Here is a 20,458-nt window from a genome sequence, read left to right as displayed (position 1 = left end):
TTTACGTCTCTGCAAAAGTAGCTTCCTCTTGGCTTCCTAAATGGGGTATAACAACCAAAATTTAACCTTTTCTTAACTAAACAGAAAAAAAAGATTACTGTTAATAAAATCCTCAAAGCCTCTTTGAGTGGCTGTATTAAATTACTCCAAATAGTGCTATGGAGTTTGATTTATTTGGCTATTACAGATTTTTCTGGCTCTTTCTTGGCTATGAGTTGTCACTTTGCCTTCTTGTCAATTTACCTGCCAATAGCAATCCTTCTTTTCTAATTTTGCTGCAAATTACAGGTTTTGAAATGAGACTGCTGAAGAGGTTTGTTTGTTTGTTTGTTTGTTTTTCTGAGACAGAATCTTGCTCTGTTGGCCAGGCTCAAGTGTAGTGGTATTATCATGGCTCACCTGCAGTCTCAACCTCCCGGCCTCAAGTAATCCTCCCACCTCAACCTCCCAGGTAGCTGGGACCACAGGTGCACGCCACCACACCAGGCTACATTTTGTATTTTTTGTAAAGACAGGGTTTTGCCATTTGCCCAGGCTAGTCTGGAACTCCTGGGCTCAAGTGATCCACCGGCCTCAGCCAAGAGTATTAAAATTATATTAGAACAAGAATGAAAAGTATTTTGATGAGAGCCTTGGAGAGTCCCTTTGGAGTACATGGATTTTTTTTTTTTTTTGAGATGCAGTCTCATTCTGTCACCCAGGCTGGAGTGCAGTGGCATGATCTCAGCTCAATGCAACCTCTGTCTCCTGGGTTCAAGGGAATCTCCTGCCTCAGCCTCCTGAGTGGCTGGGACTAAAGGTGCTTGCCACCGCACCCAGCTAATTTTTGTATTTTTAGTTTCACCATGTTGGCCAGGCCGGTCTCAAACTCCTGGCCTTGTGATCTACCTGCCTCAGCCGCCCAAAGTGCTGGGATTACAGGCATAAGCCACCGCGCCTGGCATAGAGTACATGGATTTTTATGATATCTTTTGGCTTCTCTGCAGACTTAAAAAATCACTTTTCTTACATTCTGGGTCACATACTATTACCCAATAGCTTAATTTTTGTTAATATAATTTAAAGAAAGTTATACATTGGAATCTAAATTCATATGTATACTATAGTTTTCTAAAAACTATTACTTTAGGTATGAGAGGTTTTAACACTCTAAAACTTTCTTCTTTCAAAAATGCAAAACAGGCCAGGCATGGTTGTCCAAGCTTGCAATCCCAGCACTTTGGGAGGCAGAGGCAGGCAGATCCCTTGAGCTCAGGAGTTTGAGACCAGCCTGGGCAACATGCTGAAACCCAGTCTCTAATAAAAATACAAAATTTAGCCAGGCATGGTTGTGTGTACCTGTAGTCCCAGCTACTCAGGAGGCTGAGGTAGGAGGATTGCTTGAGCCTGGGAGGTGGAGGTTGCAGTAAGCAGAGATCACACCACTGGCACTCCAGCCTGGGTAACAGAGTTAAACCCTATCTCAAAAAAAAAAAAAAAAAAAAAAAAAAAGTCAAACAAACCAACTTTCTTTTTCAACAACTTTCCTGTTAAACTTACAGAAATTTTCATTTCTAGAATTTCAGGTAACCATTTTGCACCTTTTTTTTGAGACAGGGTCTCAGTCCCATCACTCAGGTTGGAGTACAGTGGCACAATCTCGGCTCACTGCAGCCTCGACTTCCCAGGGCTCAAGGGATCCTCCCACCTCAACTTTCTGAGTAGCTGGGACTACAGGCACACACCACATGCCCAGCTAATTTTTCCTTTTTTTTTTTTGTAGAGACAGGTTTTCACCATGTTGCCCAGGCTGGCCTTTAACTCCTGGGTTCAAGCGATCTGCCCACCTTAGCCTCCCGAAGTGCTGGAATTACAGCTGTGACCACTGCACCCAGCCTACCCCATATTCTTAACAAATGATCTATCTTTAAATAGTATAATCCACTAGGTATGATAATCCCAAATCTGTCTTAATATGTGTTAAAGCCTGAAATTATATCCATTTCACACTTTTACTTCATATACATGCTAATCAATTTCTTATCAATGAACTCTTTACTTAAAAAAAATTATACATATATTTTTGAGACGGAGTCTCACTGTGTCGCCCAGGCTGGAGCGCAGTGGCGCGATCTCAGCTCACTGCAAGCTCCGCCTCCCAGGTTCGCGCCATTCTCCTGCCTCAGCCTCCCGAGTACAGGCGCCCGCCACCACGCCCAGCTAATTTTTTTGTATTTTTTTAGTAGAGACGGGGTTTCACCGTGTTAGCCAGGATGGTCTCGAACTTCTGACCTCGTAATCCGCCCGCCTCGGCCTCCCAAAATGCTGGGATTACAGGCATGAGCCACCGCGCCCAGCCTATCTTTGTTTTTAAAAGGGAAATAATCACGGGTACCTCTCCAGAAAGCTCTCCTTAGGATCCACATTATAGAACCTCACCTTATGGCTATAAACACATCTTTTAGGACTTTAATATAATGATTAAATTAAGATAAGACTTAATCATCATGGAGCAGTGGATAATTTTCTAGAAATTTAACAGGAAAGTTATTGAAAGGAAAAGGTGTCTTTACTTTTTGGGATTTTTAATTTTTTTTTAAGACGAAGTCTTGCTCTGTTGCCCAGGCTGGAGTGCAGTGGCACCAATTCGGCTCATTGCAACCTCCACCTCCCGGGTTCAAGCGATTCTCCTGCCTCAGCCTCTTGAGTAGCTGGGATTACAGGCGTGCGCCACCATGCCCGGATAATTTTTGTATATATATATTTTTTAGTAGAGACGAGTTTTCAACATGTTGGTTAGGCTGGTCTCGAACTCCTGACCTCGTGATACACCTGGCTCGGTCTCCCAAAGTGCTGCTATTACAGGCGTGAGGCACAGCGCCCGGCATTTTTTTTTTTTTGAGAGGGAGTCTTGCTGTTGTAGCCGAGCCAGTTAGTGCAATGGCGAGATCTCGGCTCACTGCAACCTCCGCCTCCCAGGTTCCAGCAATTCTCCTGCTGCAGCCTCCCGAGTTGCTGAGATTACAGGGGCCCGCCATCACGCCCAGCTAATTTTTTTGTATTTTTAGTAGAAACAGGTTTTCCCCATGTTGGCCAGACTGGTTTCGAACTCCTGACCTCAGGCGATCCACCCGCCTCGGCCTCCCAAAGTGCTAGATTACAGGCATGACCCACCGCGCCCAGCCACTTTTTGGGCTTTTTTTTTTTTTGAGACGGAGTCTTGCTCTGTCGCCCAAGCTGGAGTGCAGTGGCGCGATCTTGGCTCACTGCAAGCTCCGCCTCCCGGGTTCACGCCATTCTCCTGCCTCAGCCTCTCGAGTAGCTGGAACTACAGGTGCCCGCCATCACGCCGGGCTAATTTTTTGTATTTTTAGTAGAGAGTAGAGATGGGGTTTCACCTTGTTAGCCAAGATGGTCTCGATCTCCTGACCTCGTGATCCAGCTGCCTCAGCCTCCCAAAGTGCTGGGATTACAGGCATGAGCCACCGTGCCCGTCCTTTTTGGGATTTGTTTGTTTGCTTGTTTGTTTGTTTTGAGACGTAGTCTCGCTCTGTTGCCCAGGCTGGAGTGCAGTAGGCGATCTCGGCTCACTGCAAGCTCCGCCTCCTAGGTTCACACCATTCTCCTGCCTCAGGCTCCCTAGTAGCTGGGACTACAGGCTCCCGCCGCCACTCCCGGCTGAATTTTTTTTGTATTTTTAGTAGAGACGGGGTTTCACCATCTTAGCCAGGAGGGTGTGATCTGCCCTCCTTGGCCTCCCAAAATGCTGGGATTACAGGAGTGAACCACCGCGCCTGGCCCTTTTTGGAATTTTTAAGTGAACAAATAAAAAGCGAAATCAGGATAAGAGCAAATGTCTAGGAACAGAAAAACAAATGTACTCCCAGCTCACGTACTTAACAAACACGATCTAGTTCCTAAAATTATTTGGACCTGTAATTATCTTCTCAGGAAAATAGAGATAACAACTGTGTTTCCTACCTCAAAATAATATACATGAAGGCAGTCATTACTTGCAATGTCTTCAATAAATATGAAGTATTTTTTTGTTAATTTATACCTGTTAGCAAAGTTTTAATATGGTATCTTCACATTGTTTTCAGAATTTCATAGGACTTTTAAATTAACTAGAGTTCATATTCAGTGTAGCTATTCTACCCAGAATTCAAGTTTCTACCAACAACCTCTTTGCATTTATCTGCAAAGCAGTAGTACATGATTATGAAATCACCTAACCAAATCTAATGTAGAATAACAGATAACCACTAAATATAATTATAAGAACTAATATTTTAGTTCATTTTAGGAAGCAGCAAAATATTAAATAGTTCATCAAGGTAAAATGAATATTAAAGGAATATTTTAAAGATATCCATAATTTATTAAATAATTCCTAAATTCCCTCTGAAGTCAAGAAAGGCCACCTCCATTAAAGAAAGCGCTACCGTGGCTGGGTGTGGTTGCTACGCCTGTAATCCCAGCACTTTGGGAGGCTGAGGCGGGCAGATCATGAGGTCAGGAGTTCAAGACCAGCCTGGCCAACATGGTGAAACCCTGTCTCTTGTAAAAATACAAAAATCAGCTGGACGTGATGGTGGACGCCTGTAATCCCAGCTACTCAGGAGGCTGAGGCAAGAGAATTGCTTGAACCTGGGAGGGGGAGGTTGCAGTGAGCTGAGATTACCCCATTGTACTCCAGCCTGGGCGACAAAAAAAAAAAAAAAAAAAAGATAAAAGAAAGAAAGCTCTATCGCCTGGGTGCAGTGGCTCACGCCTGTGATCCCAACACTTTGGGAGGCTGAGGGAAGTGGATAGCTTGAGCTCACGAGTTTGAAACCAGCCTGGGCAATATAGCAAGACCCCATCTTAGAAAATTAAAAAAAATTTTAAAAAAAAGCAAGAATTCGGGGCAAAAAGCCAGTGAGGAGCCAGGTGCAGCGGCTCATGCCTATAATCCGAACACTTTGGGAGACCGAGGTGGCCTGATTGCTTGAGTCCAGGAGTTTAAGACCAGCCTGGGAAACATGGGAAACATGGCTAAATCCTGCCACTACAAAAAATACAAAAAACTAGCCAGCCGTGGTGGTACATGACTGTAGTCCCAGATACTCAGGAGGCTGAGGTGGGAAGATCACTTGACCCCAGGAGGTCGAGGCTGCAGTAAGCCATGATCATGCCACTGCACTCCAGCCTGGGTGACAGAGGGACACCCTGTCTCCAAAAAATATATATATATATAAATATATAATATAAATATATTAAATATATAATATAAATATGTTATAAATATATAATAGAAATATATTATAAATACATAACCATTTATATATCTATATAACTATATTATAAATATGCAAACATTTTTATTAAAATAGAATATATTTTATATATTGTTTATATATAACTTATATATATAATTATATATATAAATAATTGTAAACACAGGAAAAATAGGCCTCAATTCTACAAAACACTCTACAAGTAGTGCTGACCCCAGTGATTAATATGAAATGAACAGGTATCAGATACAAGGCTGGAATGCTTCAGCTCCCTACTGGCAGATATGCTGCCAAAGCCTCAATTCATAATACACAATTTTGGAGACCAAAGCCAAAGTATACTTAGGTGAAGCCAGAATCTTATCCTGCAGCTGGAATCTCTAATCCTAGGGACCTCACAACTTAAGAAACTACTCCTACTACTAGAGAGCAGAGACGAGCCCCTATTGATAGAACATTAAGTGTGTGCTTCATTTTTTGTTATCTTTCGCTGTAGAGTCACAATAGTGGCAATAAAGTTTCTACTTTCTTTCATGGATTTGGGAATAGATCTGTTTCAGACATCCTGAAATCTGAAACATATTTTCTCATAATACTTGTGTTATATATAATGATTCCAACTTGAATGTGGCCACAGAATTTTAAAACCGAGAAAGATCATTTATTCTAATTCAGCAGTCTTCATACAGATGAAGAAACTGTGGCCCAGAGAGTTTAAGTGACTTGAAAAGCAATACACAGACTATCTCTTGATTCTAGACTAATGTTTTTTTCTTTTTTTCTTTCTTTTTTTGAGACAGAGTCTCGTTCTGCTACCTAGGCTGGAGTGCAATGGTGCAATCTCGGCTTACCACATGTCTGCCTCCCGGGTTCAAGCAATTTTCCTGCCTCAGCCTCCCAAGTAGCTGGGACTACAGGCACCTGCCACCATGCCCAGCTAATTTTTGTATTTTTTAGTAGAGATGTTGGCCAGGCTGGTCTCGAAATCCTGACCTCAGGTGATCCGCCTGCCTCGGCCTCCCAAAGTTCTGGGATTACAGGTGTGAGCCACTGCGCCTGGCTGACTAATGTTTTTTTCTACTCTATGTTCTGCCTGCTTTGGCTACAAGTGCAAACCATACTGGGAACCCAACCATTATTTCCACATTGGCACAGTAATGAACATTTGGAATCCAACTTGTTGATAAATTAGGGAACAGCCATAATTACCTCTCCCTACTTTTTGGACAGTTAATAATATACCTAAAGAATCCCTGGATGGCCAGGTGTGGTGGCTCATGCCTGTAATCCCAGCACTTTGGGAGGCTGAGGCGGGTGGATCACTTGAGGTCAGGAGTTCGAGACCAGCCTGACCAACATGGTGAAACCCCCATCTCTACTAAAAATACAAAACAGCTGGACGTGGTGGTGCACGGCTGTAGTCTCAGCTACTCGGGAGGCTGAGGCAGGAGAATCGCTTGAACCTAGGAAGCAGAGGTTGCAGTGAGCTGAGATCGCGCCACTGCACTCCAGCCTGGGTAACAGAGTGAGACTCTGTCTCAAAAAAAAAAACAAAAAAACACACAAAAATCAACTCTACAACAGGAAGATTCAGCTTGAGCCTGGGTGACAGAGCAAGACTCTGTCTCAATTAAAAAAAAGAATCCCTGGAAACATGTTAACAATTATTTAGGTCTCCTCAGTATTCCTTTTTAGTCAGTTCACCCAAACTTATCCCTCTTTATTTGTTGGAGCTGATGTTCCTGCATCTTTTTGTTCTTGGTCCCCTTTGTAGGTGCCCTATCTTGCCACTATCATCTAGAGAATGCCAGAATGAGACAAGAAATGTTAAATGGCAACACTCAGCTCACGTAAGATTAACTTGCAAATAGGGAAATCCAAAAATGTAACAGCCCCTTCTCTACTTCACTGAGGACATCATCTTTTGTCATTTCCTTATATTCCTTAGTATCAGTGAATTTATTTTCTTGTGAAAGGAATGGGAGGGCAACATGAGGGTCTTGGGGACTTGAAGTAGAAGGTGACAGTGAGAACCAGGGGAGGCAGAAGGAGAAGAGTACAAGAAAGGGAGAGAGAAGGCACTGAAAATAAATCTACTTACAATAGATTGAAACCCATACAAATATTAAATCAAAATTTTCTGACAATTATCAACTTTAAGATAGACAAAAATATAAGAAATGATTGACAACAAAGATTGAGATAAACCACTATAATAAAAACCTCAAAATTATCCAATGAGATGAAAAAGCCCTTACAAAAATTAGAGAATATTGAAAGTGTAAACCAAGCAAGCTTGTAATACCAGAAGTTAAAGAGTTATTACCCTAGTCACAGTTATAAGAATAAATGCTCAACGAGAAAAGCATGCAATTATCAGTTAAAGACAATGTGCAAAGTACTGTGGCGGGTGGGTGATATGCAAAGTACTGTGGGGGGTGGGTATAAAGGTAGAAAAGGATACAAACAAAATGGAAGGCAAAATAAATAAAAATTCCTGCCCTCCAAGAGCTTACAATCTAATTGGTGATATGATACACATGCATGAAAAAGCCTTAAAACGTTATAAATAATTGCAAATAAATATAATCCAAACAAATCACAAAAGCAATGAGAAAAAATGATAAAATTTATGAAAAAAGGATGAGATTATAGAAAAAGTACATAATATTGTAAGGTTATATTTATATCAATATCAATATTACCAAAAAGTGTTTGAAAAATTCTTATAAATATAACCTTATATAACTCCTAGCACATAAGAATCTCTTTTCTATCCCCAATAATCATAATTTTCCTAAACTAAAATGAACTATGAAAACAGTGCCTAGGTAAAAGTCAGTCTCTAGTTTCCCTTTTTTCTACAAACCATATAATTTTCTAGAACAACTACATTTTCTTCTGGGTTTTATAAAAACAATGCTCGTCATGAGCCTAAATAAAAATTTAATTACTTTAAAAACAGCTAAGGAAGAAATCAAAGCATGTTATGATGAAAAATTTCCATGCATCACATAAAAATGTAACGTATCACACACTAAGGTCACAATCAACTTTTATAGAAAAGAGAAATAGCTCCACAAATACTACTAAACAATATAAGCAGGCAGAAAACTAGCCTAAAAACTTGTAATAGAGAAAAACACTCTGATATGCATGCATGGGTAGGGCTGCATGCACACAGGTAGATTCTGAACTTTCACTAAGTTAAATGCTCAGCAGAAGTAACACAGTGAATAAGAAAAATATGTTGAATCTGTGTAATAAATATAAAACAACTCTTCACATATTGATTGTTAAATATAAATTTTAAGCCTCTCAGAGAAAATTCAAAAATAGCCTTCCTCTGCTATATCAGTGGTGAAATAATCTTATCTTCAGTGTGGAGAAAACCATTCCCTTTGTGGCTTTCCTTATAACGAAAAAGCTACCTGGGCAATATTTGTACCTGAAATAACAAAATGTTTTTAGATGAGAAATTGGAAAAGTGTATTTTCTAGAAGCATTTGCCTTAGGTAAAGTCTAGAGTCATTTTAAACAATTTAATTCTAAAATTTCTGAAGATTCTAAGTTTTAAATCATAGCTGTATCAATAATACACATAAGATAACCAAAATTTTTAAAAATTAAAATAATTTACAGATTTACAAATTCCACTATTATAAAAGTTTTCAAAATAAAACTGAAAAACTGCACAGAACCTCTTTGTATTAATACCGAGGTTGGCTGGGCGCAGTGGCTCATGCCTGTAATCCCAGCACTTTGGGAGCCTGAGGTGAGCAGATCACCTGAGGTCGGGAGTTTGAGACCAGCCTGACCAACATGGAGAAACCCCGTCTCTACTAAATATACAAAATTAGCCAGGCGTGGTGGTGCATGCCTGTAATCCCAGCTACTTGGGAGGCTGAGGCAGGAGAATCGCTTGAACCCGGGAGGTGGAGGTTGCGGTGAGCCGAGATCGCACCATTGGACTCCAGCCTGGGCAACAAAAGCGAAATTCCGCCACAAAGAAAAAACAAAAAATTTAGGTTACACTGCCACTAATAAGTGGGGGAAATTCTACACAAATTCAACCAAAAAACTTAGAGGTGGGTTTCATGGTTATAGCATGGAGGCCAGGCCCACGCTCACCTTGGACGTCTTCCTCTCCACCATCACCATCTTCTTCCTCATTGTAAGCCAGCTCAGCCTGCTTGTCTGCCTCATACTCACCTACGTTACCATCATCCCCATTATAATCCGCCAGTTTAGAGCCATGCTGCGGATCAACAGGGGATTCATTTTCATCAAAGAATCGGCCTGTGAAGTAGGTAGAGGATTAATTCAAGAGTAAAGAGAGAAGAAAAGAAGGAATCTATACTGAAGGCAGACCAGAAAGTAAACAAATGAAAGCTGGCAACTTTTGGGGTACTGGATATAAAAGGATACATTTTGTGAAGGTTATCCAAGACAAAAGTATATAAGAGGGAAGACTCTGAAAATATGTAATTTTTATTAAGAATTTCTCTTTTGTGTTAATTTTAGTGCTTGCCACTTAAGATTTGAATGATTTCTTAAAGAAATGGGCACCATTTTTAGGAATGTTTTCCTAATAACCAATGACTTCTCTAATATAAGTATGACTAAATTAACACTTTAGGAGAATAAATTATTTTATTACTAGATATGATACATATTTAAAATTTGAAAATCTAGGCCTGGTGCAGTGGCCCACACTTGTAATCCCAGAACTTTGGGAGGCTGAGGTGGGTGGATCGCTTGAGCTCAAGAGTTTGAGACCAGCCTGGGCAACATGGCAAAACCCTTTCTCTACAAAAAATACAAAAATTAGCTGGGTATGGTGGTGTGCATTTTGGATTTCCAAAAAGGGATGACAAAGAAGGTAAGCCATCAGAATCCCTAGTGGTTTAGAAAAAAAAAAAATCCCAAGTAATTCTGGTGTATCTCTTCTCATTTCCTAAGACAGATTTTTAAAAAGACAATGGAATCTTAAGAAAACTGACCTGTAACAGGCCAGTATATTATACACATTCATAACCATTAGAAATCAAGAAGACAGGCCCGGTGCAGTGGCTCACACCTGTAATCCCAGCACTTTGGGAGGCCGAGGTGGGCAGATCACCTGAGGTCAGTAGTTCGAGACCAGCCTGGCAAACATGGTGAAACCCCATCTCTACTAAAAATACAGAAATTAGCCAGGCGTGGTGGCAGATGCCTGTAATCCCAGCTACACAGGAGGCTGAGGCAGGAGAATTGCTTGAGCCCGGGAGGCAGAGGTTGCAGTGATCCGAGATCACACCATTGCACTCCAGCCTGAGTGACAAAAGTGAGACTCCATCTCAAAAAAAAAAAAAAAAAAAAAAGAAATCAAGAAGATAAATAGACATAATACCTACTGTAGAAAACTATTCAACAATTAGACATTGAAAATAAAAATGTTAGGCACACTAGGATCTGATTTAGAAATGCAATACAACTAAAACTATACTTAGACATTAAGTTTAACTTAGCATAAAAGTAGATTTATTTTAATCCATAAAATTAACTTCCTAATAATGCAAGACTTTAAGACTTAGAAATTTAACAACTTTCTGTGATAGGTCTAAATTTTTAAAAATATATTTCAAAAATTTACATTGCAGGCTGGGTGCAGTGGCATATGCCTGTCATAGCAGTACTTTGGGAGGCCAAGGTGGGAGGACTGCTTACGCCCAGGAGTTTGAGACCAGCCTGGGTAACACAGTGAGACCCATCTCTACAAAAAATACAAAAATTAGCTGGGTATGGTGGTCCACACCTATAGTCTCAGCTACTCAGGAGGCTGAGGTAGGAGGATTGCTTAAGCCCAGGAGTCCAAGGCTACAGTGAGTTAGGATATTGCCACTGTACTTCAGCCTGGGTGACAGAGTGAGACCTCGTCTCTTAAAAAAAAAAAAAATTAGCCAGGGTTCTGTAGTCTCATGTACTTGGGAGGCTAATGCAGGAGGATCATTTGAGGTCAGGAGTTTGAGGTTATAGTGAGCTAAGATTGTGCCACTGCACCCCAGCCTAGGCAACAGCAAGACTCTATCTCTGAAGATAAATAAATAGATAAATAAATAAAATTTACATCACAATGGAACACTCAGGAAAAAAAAAATAAACAGCTTCCTTTGCTTGGAAAGAAAGGTTAAGTACAAATAGAATTCTGGGGGTACTGGTCAATTCTACAGATGGTTCATCACATCATCAAGCCAATGTATTTCTAATTGTTGGGTAAAGAGTCCATCAGGAAAAATCGTTAAAGAACAAATTGCACTTACAGAGGCTTTTAAAGAAGGGCGGGTGTGGCCAGGCGTGGTGGCTCACGCCTGTAATCCCAGCACTTTGGGAGGCCAAGGCGGGCGATCAGAAGGTCAGGAGATCAAGACCATCCTGGCTAACATGGTGAAACCCCATCTCTACTAAAAATACAAAAAATTAGCCCGGTGTGGTGGCAGGCGCCTGTAGTCCCAGCTACTCGGGAGGCTGAGGCAGGAGAATGGTGTGAACCCAGGAGGCAGAGCTTGCAGGGAGCTGAGATTGCGCCACTGTACTCCAGCCTGGGTGACAGAGCAAGACTAAAAAAAAAAAAAAAAAAGGCGGCAAGGCGGGCAGATCGCCTGAGGTTGGGAGTTCAAGACCAGCCTGACCAACATGGAGAAACCCTGTGTCTACTAAAAATACAAAATTAGGCAGGCATGGTGGCGCATGCCTGTAATCCAGCTACTTGGGAGGCTGAGGCAGGAGAATTGCTTGAACCCGGGAGGCGGAAGTTGCGGCTCACTGAGATTGCACCATTGCACTCCAGCCTGGGCAACAAAAGCCAAACTCTGTCTCAAAGAAAAAAAAAAAGAAGGGAGGGTGTGGGGACAACAGGAGACTGAAGTAACTGGAGTAACTGGGGCCAACAAAAAGAGCATGAATTCATCTTAAAACTACTCTAGTATAAGCTTGTATATGTACAATATATAAATAAATAAATAAATAGAAAAGCTGATGAAATAGAGTTAAAGAAACATACAAGAGAATAGGTAGGCTATTTGTAAGAAAACAGTGTCTCCTAATTATAAATCAAACATTTTGATGGGCTTTATTATCTTTTTTTTTGAATAATAAAATAAATGATGTCAATATAGGCAGTAAAAAGAGATTTACAGAAATCTATATTTTCTTTTTCTTTTTTTTTTCTTTTTGAGACTGAGTGGCTGGAGTGCAGTGGCCCGGTATCAGCTCACTGTAACCTCCACCTCCTGGGTTCAAGCAATTCTCCTGCTTCAGCCTCCTGAGTAGCTGGGATTACAGGCGCCTACCACCATGCCCGGCTAATTTTTGTGTTTTTAGTACAGACGGGATTTCACCATGTTGGCCAGGCTGGTCTTGAACTCCTGACCTCAGGTGATCCGCCCGCCTCGGCCTCCCAAAGTGCTGGGATTACAGGCGTGAGACACCACGCTCGGCCTTCATTTTTAAATCAGAGTTATGAAATACAGAAGACTCAAAACATTAGGCTAAGACAAGGTACTAAAAAATATATATCATTTACTAATATTGTCAGACATGGAATAAAGAAATGTCCCACTTGTACCTGTTATAATATTCCAACAGAACAATTTAAAATTTCCTTTTTTTAGGTGTTTGATGATCTGACTAGCCTAAATTAAGTCAAAATTTTAATACTATAATTACATAGATACTCAGATAATAAAAATATCAACAAGAATGAATAATGACACAATTGCTCTTTGTTAAACAGTGATCTGTGCTATTATATATACAGAATTATCACGTTTGGAGAAATATTTATAGCTAACCTTTAATACTGGGCTTCCAACATTTCACAGACAACAAAAGTTGAAAAACACAGAACCAACTTACACAGAGTTGCCAATCAAGTTAAGGAGATCAGACAAACTTTGCATTAAACATTGAATGAATATAACGGTACAGACAAAAATGCATAATACTGATCAATATAAGGGACTGCTAAATTATTCAACATTTAAGAGCCACATGTCAACGTGAGAAAAGGGAAAGTTCAAAAAGAAGACAATTATATTAGACTATGACAGGGAAAGAAAGAAGCACTGAAAGAACAGGTAAGAACAAAGATGGGGTATTTAGAAGATAGTAAAGAGATTAATTTGACTGGATTTATATGAGAAAGTTAGAGTAAGTTTGAACGAGCAAATTACAGATAATTACGGGGCCAGGCATGGTGGCTCACGCCTGTAATCCCAGAATTTTGGGAGGCCGAGGTGGGTGGATCACCAGAGGTAAGGAATTTGAGACCAGCCTGGCCAACATGGAGAAACCCCATCTCTATTAAAAATACAAAAAATTAGCTGGCTGTGGTGGTGGGTGGCTGTAATCCCAGCTACTTGGGAGGCTGAGGCAGGAGAATCGCTTGAACCCGGGAGGCAGAGGTTGCAGTGAGCTGAGATTGCTCTATTTGCACTCCAGCCTGGGCAACAAGAGTGAAACTCTTGTCTCAAAAAAAAAAAAAAAAAAAAGTCTCCTATATTCACTTGTGTTCATTGTTTAAATCCAATGACAAAGTATATAGAATCTCCTATATTCACTTGTGGTCACTGTTTAAATCCAATGACAAAGTATAATGGAAGTATCTACAATGCTTTCATCCATCCATGGTTCACTGATGTATGTGATAGGTATTGCACTATGCACTGTGATACAAAAATAAATCATAAATCTACAGTTGGGCATGGTGGCGCACACCTGTAGTCTCAGCTACTCAGGAGGCTTCAGCCTAGGAGTTTCAGGCTGCAGTAAGCTATGATCATACCACTGCATTCCAGCCTGGGTGACAGGATGAGACTCTGTCTCAAAAATAAAAACAGAAAGCAAAAATAACATCTTATCTTCATCTCCTATAACTGAGTATAGTAAGGAAAACAGATAAGTAAACAAATTAGGAAGTGATAGTACGTGTGCTATTGCACACTGCTCTAGAAAGTAACATCTGAACATGGAGACAACTGAACATGGCTTCAGTTGGCTTCCTTTTGATAGAGTGAGTTTGAACATTATGTAGGAGGCAATAACCAGTAGTCAAGATTTCTTTTAAGCTCCCTGAGAACTGAAATCTGATCTGCCTTATGCCCTACAGTATCTCCAGTATCTATTTAGGTAAGAAGCTATGAGGACTTACACTAGGAAGACAGAGGAAATGTTAGAAACTGATGAATCAGATACATTTGAAAATGACAAAATGAATATATGTCATAATGGAGCAGAAAGAGTCAAAAGATGATTCCAAATCCTAGCCTGGAAACTATAATTAATGCTACCTATATCCCAAATTGGGAAGGTATGAGAAAGCAAATGTTGCTTTAGATAAACTGAATTTGGGACTACAGTATGACATCCAAATGAAAATGTTTTATAGACACATGGCTATATGGATCTAGAATGTAGGTGCAAAGTGAGGGCTAAACATGTAGATTTAAAACTCATAAATTTCAAGGTGATCGGTTAAACTATCAGAATATAATTTTAGGAAATAAATATTTACAGAAAACAGCTATAAGTCAAAGAAGTGATCTTGGGGAATGACAATATTTAAGAAGAGAAAAAAGAAGTAAAGAGGGCAAAGTTATCATTTGATGGTATAAATCTGTGATGTGTGTGTGTGTGTGTGTGTGTGTGGTTTTTGTTTTTTTTTTTTTTTTTTTTTGAGACGGAGTCTCGCTCTGTCACCCAGGCTGGAGTGCAGTGGCGCGATCTCAGCTCACTGCGAGCTCCGCCTCCCAGGTTCATGCCATTCTCCTGCCTCAGCCTCCTGAGTAGCTGGGACTACAGGCGCCCACCACCAAGCCCGGCTAATTTTTTGTATTTTTAGTAGAGATGGGGTTTCACCGTGTTAGCCAGGATGATCTTGATCTCCTGACCTCGTGATCGGCCTGCCTCGGCCTCCCAAAGTGCTGGGATTACAGGGGTGAGCCACCACACCTGGCCTATGATGTGTATTAACAGGAATTAAATAGTAGACTTCATCTCTGAGGCATTTCAACTTTTTACAACCTTTAATACAGTTCTGCTGCTCCGTAACAAAACTGTTAAATCTGTGCCCAGCTAGGGGAGTAATAAAGTAATTATATTTAGTTTGGATCCTAGATTTCCTTATATTGTTGCAAAATTCAATAGTGCGCTTGAATATTATTTTCACTCTGGTGGCCAGCTGAAAATGATTTGATTATCAGCAACAGTATAGCTTCATCCCAATAGTTTAAACATGAGAACACAAAGAAACAACACACCTACTAGCTATTGAAAGTCTTTGAGTTGTATCAAGTTTGAAAAATTGTAACATTATTTTCAATATTTAAATTCCTTTTCTGGGCTAAGTGAGCTAAAGTCTATTAAATATGTAATAAGCATGTATGGCATGTATATGAAGTAATTTTTCATACATTTTACTTTAATTCATATACCACGTGGTCTAACTTCATATGCTCCACATCACCTAATTAGGCATTTAACGCGCTTTTCAATTCATGCTAAACAACACAATAAAACTTCAAACAGAATGCTAGACATTCTGTAAGACATCTCAAATATCAGACTACAAACTTCAGAAACTAGTAGAGAAAAAAATGAGTAAGGGCTTTGGTCATGTGGAATAGATAAACTTTAATCTTTTCTATTTACAAAGGCATAGTTTGAATACAACTATCCTTTTAAACTAGTGAGTTTTATTGGGAAGGTATGAGAAAGCAAATGTTAAATGAGAAAGCAAATGTAGCCATTTCTCGTGGCTAAAATTTTATGTTTTATTAAAAAAAATTTTTTTTTTTGATGGAGTCTCACTCTGTTGCCCAGGCTGGAGTGCAGTGTTGCAATCTCGGCTCACCACAACCTCCATTTCCTGGGTTCAAGTGATTCTTCTGCCTCAGCCTCTCCAGTAGCTGGGATTACAGGGGTTTACCACAACACCCATGTAATTTTTTTTGCATTTTTAGTAGAGACGGGGTTTCGCCATGTTGGCCAGGCTGGTCTCGAACTCCTGACTTCAAATGATCTGCCCACCTCGGCCTCCCAAAGTGCTGGGATTACAGTTATGAGCCACCACACCCGGCCTCATGGCTAAAATTTTAAAGTTATAAAGTCTTTACTTTTGTCTGTCTGTATTATGTGTACAGGTATACATGTATGTTTGTATATTGTCTACATGGTATCACTGACCTATAAATAAATGAACACTTATAAATTAAATAACTAGCCTGCATGCTTTTCAAGTTCATATGAATTTGGCAATCTTTGGTAAATAAAGATAGCTTTACTTTTTATTTTATTTTATTATATTTTTGAGACGGAGTCTTGTTCTATCACCAGGCTGGAGTGCAGTAGCGTGATCTCAGCTCACTGCAACCTCTGCCTCCTGGGTTCAAGCAATTCTCCTGCCTCAGCCTCCTGAGTAGGTGGGACTACAGGTGCGTACCACCACACCCAGCTGATTTTTGCATTTTTAGTAGAGACGGGGTTTCACCATGTTGGCCAGGATGGTCTTGATCTTTTGACCTTGTGATTCACCCGCCTTGGCCTCCCAAAGTGCTGGAATTACAGGCATTAAACACCACACCCGGCCCTAAAGATAGTTTTAAATTGTTGGTAAAATAAAATAGAAACACGTTCAAAAAAAAAAACCAGTAGAAAATAAGAGAATAACATTTCTTAATCACAAAAGGGTATTTCAACCAAGAAAAACTAGGCCGTATATTTTAATTCTGTACTATAAGTCAAAGGAAATACCAAGATGAGTCACTTTTGCTTCATTAGTCTGACGTTCGTCTACGGGTTTCAATTTCTCAACTATTTTATTTTTAAAAGTTTATATTTTGGCCGGGCGCAGTGGCTCACGCTTATAATACCAGCACTTTGGGAGGCTGAGGCGGGCGGATCACGAGTTCAGGAAATCAAGACCACAGTGAAACCCTGTCTCTAATAAAAATACAAAAAAAAAAAAAAAAAATTAGCCAGGCGTGGTGGCGGGCGCCTGTAGTCCCAGCTCCTCGGAGAGGCTGAGGCTGGAGAATGGCGTGAACCTGGGAAGTGGAGGTTGCAGTGAGCCGAGATCGCACCACTGCACTCCGGCCTGGGCGACAGAGCGAGACTCCGTCTCAAAAAAAAAAAAAGTTTATATTTTTATGTCATTAATGTAATATATTACCACTATTGTAAGCAAAATGAAACTATTAGAGCTAGTTACAATAAACCTAGAGAGAATGAAAAGGAAAGTTTAAGGAAGGCAGCCTCTTTTTTCTAGCCTTCATCTATTGGCAGTATTCACTTTCATTTATTCATTTGGTAGTTAACACATTCAACTGATCTTGCATTATTCAATTTAATACCTAGAGTTGTGACTATTTCAAGTACCCTGAAGGGAAATGACATGTGATGACTTATAATCTGTTGAGATATGAGTTATAATCATGAGAGGTGGGAGGTTGGGGTGTACAAACTGTAACAAAAATGTTACTGCAGGCTTTCTTCACAAAACAATTGTAGGAAAACTATTGACTGGCTTTTGAATTGATTTCATTATCAGGAACATATTAAGGCAAAAAGACCACATTTCTATCTCAAGGGATATAGGCCCTGCATATAGTAGGCACAGGAAGCAATCTATTCACTGATGGACTGGACTTGTGGAAGGTAAAGAGAAATAAAGGAAATGAAAGAAGCATGGTAGCTAGAATTTATGGCAAACAGCATCTGAACAACCTTACCATCTCCCCGTTTCCAAGGCAAACCTATACTATCTAGATTTGTGTAGATACACTCTATGATGTTCGCAATGATGAAATCAACTAAAAACCACCTTTCTCAGAATGTATCGCCTGTTGTGATGCAATGTATTCCGTGGTTGCTCAAACCCTGTACATTCCAAAGAAAGCTTTGTTTTCAGGACTGGCCCTTGGCTGGATTCCGAGAGATAACCTCTGAGCCCATGAAATATTCTGCTTTATAAATGTTTTTGTATGCCTGAGCCCTGAGCCATTATGTACCAGTCTGATGAGGTCAATTTATCCTACAAAGTGATTTATGGTGAATAGAGTTGTTCCTCCCTCAGTATCCACTGAGGACTTGTTCCAGGACCCCAGCAGATACCAAAATCCACAGATGTTAAAGTCCCTTGTATAAAATAGCACAGTAGGTCGGGCACGGTGGCTCATGCCTGTAATCCCAGCACTTTGGGAGGCTGAGGCGGGTGGATCACTTGAGGTCAGGAGTTTGAGACCAGCCTGGCCAACATAGTGAAACCCCATCTCTAACTAAAAATACAAAAACTAGCTAGGTGTTGTGGCATGCGCCTGTAATCTCAGCTACTCAGGAGGCTGAGGGAGGAGAATCATTTGAACCTGTGAGGTGGAGATTGCAGTGAGCCAAGATTGCGCCACTGCACTCCAGCCTGGGCGACAAACGCTTGAATGTGGGAGGCAGAGGCTGCAGTGAGCTGAGATCACGCCACTGCATTCCAGCTTAGGCAATACAGCGAGACTGTGTCTCAAAACAAACAAACAAACAAACAAACAAAAAAAGAGCATTATAATAAATCTTCATATCTGATAGTGGAAGTCTTTACACTTTATTCCTTTTATAAATTGTCTTGGCTATTCTTATTCCTTTGCAGTTTCCATACACATTTTAGAGTCAGCTTATCAGATTCCACCCAAAACTCCCAAACTCTGCTGGGATTATAATTGGGATGGCAATGAAGTTCTAGATTAATATGGGAGGAATTGACATAATTACAACATTGAGCATTCCAATCCATGGATATGGATTTATTTATATATTAATTAATTTCTGTGAACAATATTTTGTAGCTTATAGAGGTTCTTGTAAATCTTTTGTAAGAACTTTTCAAGGTATCTGATGTCTTTTTATGCTATTAAAAAGTTTCTTTTTAAAAGTTTCACGAAGACCAGAGAGGGGAAAACCCCTCTCCCTCTCCCACTCCCACTCCCTCTCCCTCTCCCCTCTCCCCTCTCCCCTCTCCCCTCTCCCCTCTCCCCTCTTTCCACGGTCTCCCTCTGATGCCGAGCCGAAGCTGGACGGTACTGCTGCCATCTCAGCTCACTGCAACCTCCCTGCCTGATTCTCCTGCCTCTGCCTGCCGAGTGCCTGCGATTGCAGGCGCGCACCGCCCCGCCTGACTGGTTTTCGTATTTTTTTGGTGGAGACGCGGTTTCGCTGTGTTGGCTGGGCTGGTCTCCAGCTCCTAACCGCGAGTGATCAGCCAGCCTCGGCCTCCCGAGGTGCCGGGATTGCAGACAGAGTCTGGTTAACTCAGTGCTCAATGGTGCCCAGGCTGGAGTGCAGTGGCGTGATCTTGGCCCACTACAACCACCTCCCGGCCGCCTGCCTTGCCTCCCAAAGTGCCGAGATTGCAGCCTCTGCCCGGCTGCCGCCCCGTCTGGGAAGTGAGGAGCGTCTCCGCCTGGCCGCCCATCGTCCGGGATGTGAGGAGCCCCTCTGCCTGGCTGCCCAGTCTGGAAAGTGAGGAGCGTCTCTGCCCGGCCGCCATCCCATCTAGGAAACAAGGAGCGCCTCTTCCCAGCCGCCATCACATCTGGGAAGTGAGGAGCCTCTCTGCCCGGCCGCCCATCGTCTGAGATGTGGGGAGCACCTCTGCCCTGCCGCCCAGTCCAGGATGTGAGGAACGTCTCTGCCCGGCCGCCCCGTCTGAGAAGTGAGGAGACCCGCTGCCTGGCAACCGCCCCGTCTGAGAAGTGAGGAGCCCCTCCGCCCGGCAGCCACCCCGCCCGAGAAGTGAGGAGCCCCTCCGCCCAGCAGCCACCCCGTCTGGGAAGTAAGGAGCGTCTCCGCCCGGCAGCCACCTCGTCCGGGAGGGAGGTGGAGGGATCAGCCCCCCGCCCGGCCAGCCACCCTGTCCGGGAGGTGAGGGGCGCCTCTGCCCGGCCACCCCTACTGGGAAGTGAGGAGCCCCTCTGCGCGGCCAGCCGCTCCGTCCGGGAGGGAGGTGGGGGGGTCAGCCCCCCGCCGGGCCAGCCAACCCGTCCAGGAGGGAGGTGGGGGGGGTCAGTCCCCCGCCCGGCCAGCCGCCCCGTCCGGGAGGGAGGTGGGGGGGCCAGCCCCCCGCCCGGCGAGCCGCCCCGTCCGGAAGGGAGGTGGGGGGGTTAGCCCACCGCCCAGCC

The 20,458-nt window shown here is 41.9% G+C and overlaps 1 protein-coding gene across 2 annotated transcripts in view; it reads right to left on the bottom strand.

The window, feature by feature from the left end:
* GOLM2 (golgi membrane protein 2) overlaps positions 1-20,458 on the bottom strand; it is a 130,774-nt gene that overhangs the window by 3,243 nt on the left and 107,073 nt on the right. Inside the window, exon 9 of one of the 2 annotated variants that reach the window (XM_031002311.3) lies at positions 9,390-9,557. The exons of the other annotated variant lie outside the window; for it this stretch is intronic. Coding sequence (XP_030858171.2) covers positions 9,390-9,557 — 168 coding nt within the window. The remainder of the gene's footprint in view (positions 1-9,389; positions 9,558-20,458) is intronic. 2 annotated transcript variants of the gene reach the window in all.

This window comes from Gorilla gorilla, chromosome 16 (genome assembly GCF_029281585.2).
Source record: "Gorilla gorilla gorilla isolate KB3781 chromosome 16, NHGRI_mGorGor1-v2.1_pri, whole genome shotgun sequence".
NCBI lineage: Eukaryota > Metazoa > Chordata > Mammalia > Primates > Hominidae > Gorilla > Gorilla gorilla.
Note: the sequence above shows the minus strand (reverse complement) of the source record. Positions and strands in the feature narration are given on the sequence as shown.